We start from the raw sequence: 11389 nt of genomic DNA, 5'->3' as shown, positions 1-11389 counted from the left end.
CAATTATTATGTGTTTCTTCTGTAGTAGTGAAATTTTGTAAGAAAAAGGGAATTCTTTCAAAATTTCTTGTCGTAAATTATGTTCAAAACTATATATTTATAAAATACAAAAATCTAATGATAATGCGGCACCATCGGAGCCACCACCCGTTTGACATCCTTCAGAAAGGGCCTGCTCTCAGCGGTGTTCATGTAGTACACGCCACGTGGTTTGCTCCTCATACCACGTGTTTCAAACCCCCCGAGCGTCGCGCGTCCCAACGAGCACCTTTCACCCAGCTCATTCACGTTGACACACCGATTGGCAAAGTTCTTCACCTTCAGCGATTCCCGGAAATACTCGACCGCCCGCTGGTGACTGCAGGCCAAATCCGGAAACTCACAACCCGGCTGATTGCTTCCACCGTTCGGATAGATATCGACCTTGCCAATATTCTCGAAGATCCCCAGCGCCTTCCCGTTCGTGTGAATCACCTCCACGTACTGCGCATCTCCCGCGGCCAATCGCTCCAAAGGCTTCTCCAACCTGAACAACGGTGCCGCCGGATCTAGTCCAACGATGAATCCAATCTTCTGCCGAGTCCTCTTCCCCGCCAACCCAGCAATGTGCGCCCCCAAACTGTGCCCAACAATCCCAATCAAATCCGGCGTCTGACCAAACCCGACAAGTTCTTCAATCATGGCCGCCACCACATCGGCAACCGCCGGAGCATGGTACCGGGCCGTCGGATACCAAATCCGATCCGCACCCTCCTCCCAATCAACCCCAACCACGTTGACATCCCCCTGCTCCAAATACGCCTTGGCCAACGGGTCCATCACCTCCGACTCGGAACTGCCCATCCAGCCGTGGATCAATATCTTCGTGGCCAACTCCGGCCGGAATCCGTACCGACTTGCCAGCAGTCCAAGCTCGTCAAAGTCCAACTTGATCGGCTTGCCGTCGTCGGCGCTGTGCCTTGCGTAGAACCAGAACTTCATGTCCGCGGCCGCCTCGTAGCTGGAGGCGTTACGGCGGCATTCCCGTACCAACGCTCGGGGGACCACCTCGAAGTGGCCGGACTGGTCCGGCAGTTGGACAAAGTTGCGCGGTTCGTCCCGAGGGAAGAGCAGCTGGGGGATCAGCGAATCGCCGTGAAAGTCACGCTCGTACTCCATGTCGTCCAGATCGAGGTCCAGGTCGAGGAGGTCGTGATTTGGGGACTTTGGGATGAAGGGAAATGTGTCTAGAAAATTTAAAAATATTTAAAGCCCGTTATTTTACTTTAAAAGTTGTTACGTGAGAAGTGTTTTTTAAACGGTACTACGGTGTATTTTTCAAGACCTCAAAGATAAAAAAAATTCTGTACCGTCATCTGGGGTGAATCGGGACTACAGTCTGAATAGGGACAGCAGTATTTAGAGCACTCAAAGGTTTTAAATTTGGAAATGGATGTACACATTTTGTTGGTCTGAGTCTGTTCTATCCGAAACCAACCGAAAAATCAAAATTTTGTGCTCTAACATAGTTAAAACTGCTGTCCCAATTCGCCCCATGTGTCCCAATTCGCCCCAGTTGACGGTATGTCTGATATTTGGCACCGTGAAAGAAGGGCTCTTTCCCGACATTTTGCAGGGTCTACCAAAATATTTCGTCGGGGGGTCTAGAGCAACTTTTTTTGAATATTATTTTTCGATTTTATGGGATATTTGTTCAAAAAAAGTCACAGAAAATCGGTGTATTCATGTTGATATCTCTCAAACTTTTTATGAATATGCCTTAGGGACTCTTATCAACTATATTTGACCAATATTTGACCTTCACAAAAAAATCGAACCAAATTCACCAGATTTCTAGCATTCTTTGAAATTACCCCAAAATCCATGCTGGAAACCCCGATGCAACCGCAAGTAAATCTTTTTTTTTTGTACAATTTTTGATGAAATTACAGTAACACATTGCCCGGATACAAATCGAGCCAAACATTTCATTAGGGCACAAAACCAAAAACCGCGATTCGAGAAAATCGCTTGCAAAAAGTGGACAACTTGTTTCAATTCCTATTTAAAAAAGAAGCTTGACTGATGGTATTTTTACTGATGATACGATAAAACACATGATTATCCTCAACTCTGCTTAAATGCTTCCTAATTTTTGTTAATTTTCGCAATATAACTCATAATTAAAAAAAAATCGTTATTGGGCCCTTTTCACTTTCCAACTGTTGTTCATAATGGGCCCTTTCTAAATGCAATTTCGAAGAGAGCTGAAAGGGTACTAAAGCGCTATCACACACAAAGTTCCTCAAGTACGAGAACCTAACGAAAAATAAAAGGGCACATTTGAACTTTTTTTTTGTTTGCAGTGAACATGGTTATGTGCCCTTTTGTGTTTTTGATTTTTTCAATAGGAAATTGTTTGTTATCAATCTGATTCTTGGAGGGCATGTAGGGAGTGTACTAATGAATGGAATAGTGGAATAATCCCGAATGTTTACGTTTTGGTTTTGTGCCCTAATGAAATGTTTGGCTCGAAATCACATTGTAGAGAACAGTTTTCTGAACAAATTCCTTAAAAAAAAGTATCAGTTTTCATTCAATATATGCACAGATATGTCCAATTTCCTGAAATAAATATTGCCTTTCTCCAAAAATGCCTTAATTTAATTACCTTTCACATAATACGCACTGCCTACTCAGATATTTTTATGATGATACAGTCGACTCTCTGGTTGTCAATATCCAAGGGACCGTCGAGGAAGAGAATCATCAGTTTATAGAACGATGCAAAATGAAGACTCGATTGAAAATATTTTTTTCTTGATACCCAGCTATGGGAGAGAATCATGGCAACGTCCTTCAAACAAAAACAAACTAATGTCAAACAACGTTTAAAGCTTCGTTTCGCCACGAAAAATGTCTATGCAAGCCATGAGAAAGTGAAATTATTGACAACCGGAAGAGATTTTTAAAGCAAACAGAATCCAAGGGACCGTGGAGGAAGAGATCCTTCAAGCAAGGAAAAATATCGAGGAATGAAGATAATTGAAGTATGCAGATTGAAGGGACTGAAAAATTCTTCGATAGGTGGAGAATTATTGATATCGAGAAGATCGACAGCCAGAGAGTCGACTGTAATATTTTATTGAAACATTAAAAATTATAACAAGTTTTGATGAAATTCATGAAAATTGTTCTGTATCATTCATTACAAAACTCAGTAGGCAGTGCCCATCATGTGAAAGGTAATTGAATTATGAAATTTTGAAGAAAGGCACTATTTATTTCAGGAAATTGGGCATAACTCTATTTATATTGAACCAAAACTGATAAATTTTAATGGAACTTGATCAGAAAACTGTTCTCTATAATGTGATTGATTCTAAAATGTTTTAAAATGTAAAATGTTTTAAAATGTAGGTAATGGTGTAATGTGGCAGAGGATTGAAAAAAATATTTTTGGAGCCTACTGGGTAATAAACAGCTTTTTTTTTTTCTTCACAACTTATTTTTATTAGGTCCTTTTAGGTGCTACGACCAGGTTAGGACCGAGGATCAAAAATACAACAAATAATAAATAATAAAAAAAAAAAAAACGTAACTGAATCAGATGATCATTTTTTCGTGCCATGTGTCAGCAAGTGTGCGATCACGTCAATCTGTTCCTCGGGTGTCTTGCACTGCCTCAAGCGAACTCGGTATTCTCGGTAAATGGCCCACAGCTCCGACTCGCTGTACAGCATCCGTTCACCTTGTTGCTCCTTCGGGGTTGCACCGGCGTCGGCGCCAGTATTTCCTTGACTTCTTCCTGCGGGACGAGGATGTTTATCTTCCGGTACCGCTCCAGGTAGCGGAGGAAAATCCGCCGCGGTAAACACGGCTCCTGCAGGAGTCTGTTTGTCCTTCTTCCATGCTGGCGGCTTCGGCTTGGACGCCTGCTGCCTCGACTGGATGAACTGCGCACGTTTGGGACAGCTGCGGTCCAGACCCTCGTGGGATCCAGAACAGTTGACACATTTCTTGGCTTGCGTTTCTTCTGCTTTGCACTTTTCTGTGTTGTGGGGACCCCCACAGCTGCTGCACCTGGGCTTGAGATGGCAGTTACTGGTTCCGTGACCGAACTGCAAGCAGTTCTTGCACTGGGTCACGTGCGGTTCTTTGTTCCGGTAGGCCACCCACCGGACGACGACTGGTCCCACTTTCTTTACCTTGCTACTCAACTCCTTCAGACTGGTGTGCCCCTTGGGGAAGAGCACGATGAAAGGCGTCTCATCGATGGCGGGAAGCTGCTGCTTCCGCCTGATGGCGTGTACTGCCAAGACGTCCAGCTGATGTTCCGTCTTGAGCAGCTCCTTGATGTAATCCGGTTCCACGTTCGGGAGACCTCGCATTACTACCCGGTGCGGTCTCGCACTGCGCTTTCCGTGCGTGTAGAACTGCACCTTGTTCTTCGTCAGGTGGGCTTGCACCGTGTCGAAGTCGTCGCTCGAGAAGCACGTAATTTTTGTGCCGTACCGCGTCAGTTTGTGTTCCGGCTGGACATCACACGACGACATCACCTTCGCAAGGCGGGCGAAGCTCATTTCTTTCACCACCAGCGGCGGCTGCTTCTTCTCCCCGGCCGACTTGCCGGTTGCTGGTACCACGGGGATGGTTTTTTCTGCTGCTGGGTTCGCATTGTTGTTGTTGTTGCTCTCCTCCGCTAGCGGGCTGAACTTGTTGTTGCTGAGCAGTTTCTCCACATCGCCGTCGTTGCCGCCATCGCCGACGTTGATCTCCTCCTTAGCCTTCCTGCGGCGAACCTTGACCACGGGACGAAATTCGCCCCCGTCCTCTCCTCCTCCTTCGGAGTCTTCCACCTCCATGCCCGTCGCCGCCTGCGTCTTGGGTTGAAACCCGTCCGGTTTCTCCCACACACTTTTCCTCAAGGCCGCGTTCCAGTAGAACGTCCTTCCATTCTCAGCCCTGTGCTCCGTCCACTCACTCTCCACCGTCGCGGCCGCCGCCATGGCCGTCGGCGAAAGTTAACAAAACACCGTCAAAAACGCGCTAAGCTAGCTCGAAAGACAACCAAACCCAACGAAAGTTGAACAGGGAGTGCTCTTCTTCTCCTTCTGCTGTGGCTTTTGTTGCTTCCTCCGCGATGGCTGCTTCCTCCTCCGATGTGGCCTTCTCGAGTGCTCGATCCAAAATGTAATAAACAGCTTATTTATTAAATAATCCATGTTTCCATAGTTTAATGCTCAAATTCGTATCTGGGAAATGTGTTGCAGTATTTTCATGACAAATTGTTCAAAGAAAAAAAAATATTTTCAGCCGTATCGGGGTTTCCAGCTTGGATTTTGGAGTAATTTCAAAGAATGCTATCAGATATAAATTTGGTTCGATTTTTTTTGGTGGAGGTCAAATTTTGGTTAAATATAATTGGTTAGAGTCCCTAAGGCATATTCATAAAAAGTTTGAGTGATTTCAATATGAATGTACCGATTTTCTGTGACCTTTTTTGACAAATATCTCATAAAATCGAAAAATAATCTTCAAAAAACAAGTTGCTATAGACCCCCCGACGAAATATTTCGCCGGACCCTGCAAAATGTCGGGAGAGAAGCCTTCTTTCATGGTGGCAAATATCAGACATACCGAGTTTTTTATCATTAGTTTGTTCTAAAAAACATACCGTGGTACATGATTATGAAAAATGATATGCCGGAGTTATTTATGATTTTTCGAGAAAAAGTTTTGTTAAACAATATCGAACATCCGATTGTAAACCTTTGTAGAAGCACCTTTGCAATTTTTCGCTGAATAAGATCTTTAGGAAGCTCTATCTGAGAAATTTTCCACCAAAAAAACGGAAATGGTTTTTATTATATTGTTTGATTTAGTTCAAACTTTGTGAGGTCCTTCCCCATGACCAAAAAAGCCATTTTATGTCATTAGTTCACCCATACGAGGCTTCAAGGCTCCATACAATTTTGGCAGCTGTCCATACAAAAATGGTATGTAAAAATTTTAAAATCTTTAACTTTTAAAGGATCGATTTGATGTCTTCAACAAAGTTGTAGATATTGATAAAGACTATTCAGAAAAAAAGGTAGACGAAAAAAATTAGGCCGGTTTTTTTGATTCACTTTTTTCACAAAAAATCAAGACCAAAATCCCTGTTTCTTCTATTTACGTTTTTTTTTTGTTTTGAAATGTTTTATGGGACAGAAAACCTCAACTTTTGAGCCATAGAGAAGTATGGACAAAATAGTTGCAGCCGAGTCATGTTTTTTTTAAATGTGAATAATGTTTTTTGGAATAAATGGTGTTTTTCTGAGAAAATAGAAATTTGTGATAGCAGTTTTATTGTAAAACTAAATTTGAAATCAAAAAGTGCTTTTCAGATTTTTCGATACAGTGCACCCACAGAGTAATCCAGAGGACGCAGTCCGAACAAAAGTCATCGAATTTTGTGGCTGCGTTACGAGCTTACCCTTTGGTATCGTAGCTGCGTTATGCGTTTCCTGATGAATATTTTCATCATAGTAAACTCAGTTTTTTTCGATTTGTTTGTTTTGACAAGTGCTGAGCATGGAATGACGTGGAGTTTAAAAATGTCAATGTTTCTTTAGAACATTTAAAAGAACTTGGGGAGCTTTAAACTTCTAGCAACTGTTAGAAGACGACCACCTCAAGTGAAGTTTTTGGGATCTTCGTGATGAACCTTTTAATCAGAGCCGTACGCCCAAGGGGTCATTTAATCCTCCTCATTACGCTGAAGTTTACAATTAATCAACATCCCCGTTGGACCAGCTCAACCGAACCAAAATAGTCGACTAAAATTGTGCTAAGACGGCTAAGACTGTTGGATGTTGCTTCCATCCTGACAGCACAGGGTCTATTCGTACTTCAACCTGGTGGCCATGAACGCCAACGGTGGAATCGGCAGGCACTGGGTCAATGCTTCAATTCAGCCCAGTATGAGGATTATAAACTAAAGTATATTAAAAGCAAAAAGCTTCCATCGACACCTATATTTCTTATATGGTCCGTTACTCCCCAAAGAAATTAATTAGAAATATTAAATAGGTAAATTCGACAATCTGCCCCTTTTTGTCCACGACAAAGAGTTCGGTCACAACGGTAAACTGTATGTTCCGACTTTAACGCACTGGAGAACCGCAACAGCTCCAGAAATCTTCTTAAAACACAGCCAACGCCCTGAAATTTCCGCATGCATTCTTTTTGATTCATTTTAGAGCCATTAGAAAATTCGAATTGTTGATTTTGGAATTGTGAAAAAAATTGACAGCTTATAGAAAAGTCATCAGAACCTAAGAGCTCTTAGATCTGAACGCTTGAAAAAAGTAACGCTCAAATGTCAGTTTGCCTCGTGCGTTACGACAACCGAAAGTTTTACTGAAGGGGGGATGTACCACGATGTACCGCGTAACGCAACCATAAATCAAATGCCAGTGCTCCCTCTGGATTACTCTGTGGTGCACCGTTTTCAAGATATAGATTCAAGATATGCTTTATGGGTATATGGGCGAAGACAAACACTTTAAATAAAATTTGTACCAGCCTTATCATTCAAATTGTAAAAAAATGCGTAAAGGCATAGTGTTGGAAAGTACAAAAATTACTGCATACTTATTTTTACTTAAAATATAGGAAATGTTAGTAAAAAACGTTACTTAATCCACCTTTAGGTGGTTGGTGCCTTCCTCATATTCATAAAGTCAATACATTCAGTAAAAATAGCAACATTCCCCCTTAACATGTTTAACAAATCAACTTTATTACTCATTTCTTTTGATATGGTTCGCAGATCATCAACATTTCTGGCTCATCGGCAAGGTCTGATAAAAAAAAACCTATCCAACGATAGTTCGCATGGAAGATTCAGACAATATTTGTATCACAATATCTGAAATCAAACCTCTAAAAAGTGTATAAATAACACTTAAGTGCCAATAACTTTTGATAGGATTGTCAGATCCTTGATGTTTTTGGCTCATTTGAAAGGTCTTTCGATTATCTAACTAACGATGGGTCGCATGATGGACCCGGACATCATTTTCATTGAAATATCTGAGATCCGGCCTCCAAAAAGTGTATAAATAACACTTAAGTGCTAATAACTTTTGATAGGGTTATCAGATCTTCAATGTTTTGGGCTCATTGGAAAGGTCTTTTTAATAACTTTCTGAAAATGTATAACATGACAGGGTTTCTTACAAAAACCACCCTTTTTACAATCTTCCGGACATACGCCAAAATCGTTTTTTTAGCATAACTTTTGAAGTACTTTACTAAACTTCATAATTTTCAATAGGGACTTATGGGACCCCAAGACGAATCGAATGAGACCAAAACGGTCCAAATCGGTTAAGCCAGTGATGAGATAATCGAGTGCATATTTTTTGGTGCACAGACCCACATCCCTACACACACACACACACACACACACACACACACAAACATTTGCTCAGAATTTGATTCTGAGTCGATAGGTATACGTGAAGGTGGGTCTACGAGGTCAAATGCAATCCAAAATAGATACAAAAGGGCGGACTATTCAGTGGTTTATGAACATGATTCATTATTCATACCATCAGATTGGGTAGTCAGATCTTCATAATTCAGGGCACTTATGTGCTTATAAATTTTGATAGGGTTGTCAGATCTGCAATCTATTCAACTCGTTGGAAAGGTCTTTAAATTACCTATCCAACGACAAGTCGCGTGATATATCCGGACAAGGTTTTCATCGAAATATATGAGATCCGGCCTCTAAAAAGTTCATAAATAACACTTAAGTGCGCATAACTTTTGATAGGGTCGTCAGATCTTCAATCTTTTGAACTTGTTGAAAAGGTCTTTCGAATACCTTTCTAAAATGTATATCATGACGGGGTTTCTTACAAAAACCACCCTTTTTACAATCTTCCGGACTTTTGTTAAAATTGTTTTTTAGCATAACTTTTGAAGTACTTAACTAAACTTTATAATTTTCAATAGCGACCTATTTGATCCTAAGACGGATCGAATGAGACCGAAACGGTCCAAATCGGTTCAGTTAGTGACGAGATAAGCCAGTGCAAATTCATTTTCGATCAACATCCCGCCACACACACAGACATTTGCTCAAAATTTGATTCTGAGTCGATATGTATACCTGAAGGTGGGTCTAGAAGGTCAAATTAAAAATTTCGTTTTTCGAGTGATTTTATAGCCTTTCCTCAGTAAGGTGAGGAAGGCAAAAACATAGCCAAAAAAAAAACATGCAAAAATAAGTATTTATAAAAAAATGTTTTTTTTTTTTTAATTTAAATTTACTTTTTAACACATAACACAACATAAGCGAAATAGAAACGTCCGTTATGTAATATAGCGTTGATTGTGTGCTACCTTGTGACATGTCTGCTGGAAAAAAACACAGGACACAAGCGACGATAGTTCAAAAGTTGACTTTTGATCCTCTTAAACACTTATAAATGAATTTAAAAAATCTTTAAAGTTTGTCTAAATCAAGTTTTTGTGATAGAAAGCTAAACAAAACAATTAGTATTATTTTCTGAAAAGTCATCTACTTTGTCGTAGAAATCAAAATGTTTTCAAAGCACTTTGTTAAGGGACAAAAAAAAAGAATTGGTTTTTTCAAAATTTCTTATTTTGACCAAAGTTTGACTCAAATCAAAATATACAATATTAAGTATAGTGAAAAAAAGATAAATAAAATGAGTATTATTTAAAATGTCCTATAAACATAAGGAATCCCACAATTTGTAGGACCTATAAAAAAACGTTACTTAATCCACCCTTAGGTGGTTGGCGCCTTCCTCACATTTAAAGGGTGCTACCCAAAATGCAAAAAGTGCGTAAATAACACTTAAGTGCTTATAACTTTTGATAGGGTTGTCAGATCTTCAATGTTTTGGACGCATTGGAAAGCTCTTTTGAATACCTATGCAACGATAGGTCGCATGAGAGATCCGGACAACGTTTTCATCAACATATCTGAGATCCGGCCTCCAAAAAGCGTATAAACTACACTTAAGTGCTTATAACTTTTGATAGAATGGTCAGATCTTCAATGTCTTGCACGCGTTGGAAAGGTCTTTTAAATACCTTTCTGAAAATGTATAGCATGACGGGTTTTCTTACAAAAACCAACCCTTTTTACAATCTTCTGGACTTTTGCTAAAATCGTTTTTTTAGCATAACTTTTGAAGTACTTAACTAAACTGCATAATTTTTAATAGCGACTTATGGGACCTCAAGACGGATCGAATGACGCCAAAATGGACAGGCCAATGTCGAGATAATCGAGTGACAATTTTTTGATCAACATCCCACCACACACACAGACATTTGCTCAGAATTTGATTCTGGGTCGATAGGTATACATGAAGATGGGTCTAGGAGGTCTAAATGAGAAGTTCATTTTTCGAGTGATTTTATAGCCTTACCTCAGTAACGTGAGGAAGGCAAAACTCTAGATCATATTGATCAAATTATTAGATAATTGATCTAAAATGAAAAGGTTGCCAATTTGCTTCTACAGACGCAATGTTGCCCTTAATTTTTTGTTTAAGGTGTTACAATCGTCAATTTTTTATATCAGTTTTCAGTGCATAAAAAACAATTTTTAACTATTAACAAAATAAATTTTAAGACATTTAGATCAGTGTAAAGACACTCAAGACGTATCCCGTGTGCATGACGAAGGTCGATTTATTTTTTTTAAACATTTTTTTTTTAAATAGAGCTTTGTCATGCACACGGGATACGTCTTGAGTGTCTTCACCCCAATTTTCGGTAAATTAGGTCCATCCAAACTCGATTTATCGTGGCCCCCGAAAACCAGCTCAGTGTTGAGGCAAACGCTCAGAAAGTTTTACAGTTCGCTTTGTTCGCAAATCGTCTGTTACTCAGTTTAATCATAAAATATCTTCTTTTTCAGATTTTCTAAGTGTATGTAACTTCTTAATACAAAATCAGTCAATTTCGGGCACAATTTAAAAATGAACTCACCTGCCAGTAACTCTTCAAAAGCAAATATACAAATTAATATAGAAATAAAATGTTTCATAGTTTAAAATGCAACCACAAATAACACCCAGCTCATTTGACGAACGCTAGAAGACTGAACGATTCGTCGGGAAAAGGCTCACTGTTTATTAGATTGATACAACTGATACACGAGATGTTGGTAAAGATCGTCACGACTTGCAAACTCTCTCAACAATCGTTGTTCGCGATTTGATAAGGAATGAATCAACGCACTTGGAAAAGCCTCAGCAGTGATGTAAGAAGGAGAAGTTTCGGATTATTTTTTTACCAAAGTGTGAAACAGCGGTGATTTTATATTTTTTATGCTGCATGATATATAACAAAAAGTTTTTTTTTATTATTTTTC

At 39.9% G+C, this 11389-nt stretch overlaps 1 protein-coding gene across 1 annotated transcript; it reads right to left on the bottom strand.

Annotated features, from left to right (window-relative positions):
- Positions 1-77: 77 nt before the first annotated feature.
- LOC120424468 (phospholipase A1-like) lies at positions 78-11150 on the bottom strand. Its single transcript, XM_039588603.1, has 2 exons — positions 11005-11150; positions 78-1226 (listed from the first exon to the last, which is right to left on the bottom strand). Exons 1-2 carry the CDS (start codon positions 11060-11062, stop codon positions 115-117), a joined length of 1170 nt encoding a protein of 389 aa, XP_039444537.1. The 5' UTR covers positions 11063-11150; the 3' UTR covers positions 78-114.
- Positions 11151-11389: the final 239 nt, after the last annotated feature.

Source organism: Culex pipiens, chromosome 2 (assembly GCF_016801865.2).
Source record: "Culex pipiens pallens isolate TS chromosome 2, TS_CPP_V2, whole genome shotgun sequence".
Taxonomy (NCBI): domain Eukaryota; kingdom Metazoa; phylum Arthropoda; class Insecta; order Diptera; family Culicidae; genus Culex; species Culex pipiens.
The sequence above is the reverse complement of the archived record's forward strand: the minus strand, read 5'-3'. Positions and strand labels throughout refer to the sequence as shown.

Excerpts from the sequence above, each read along its gene's own strand:
- LOC120424468 (XM_039588603.1), bottom strand. The coding sequence starts at position 11,062 with ATGAAACATTTTATTTCTATATTAATTTGTATATTTGCTTTTGAAGAG. Across the intron at positions 1,227-11,004 it reads TTTTGAAGAGTTACTGGCAG|ACACATTTCCCTTCATCCCA; the intron begins GTGAGTTCATTT and ends TAAATTTTCTAG.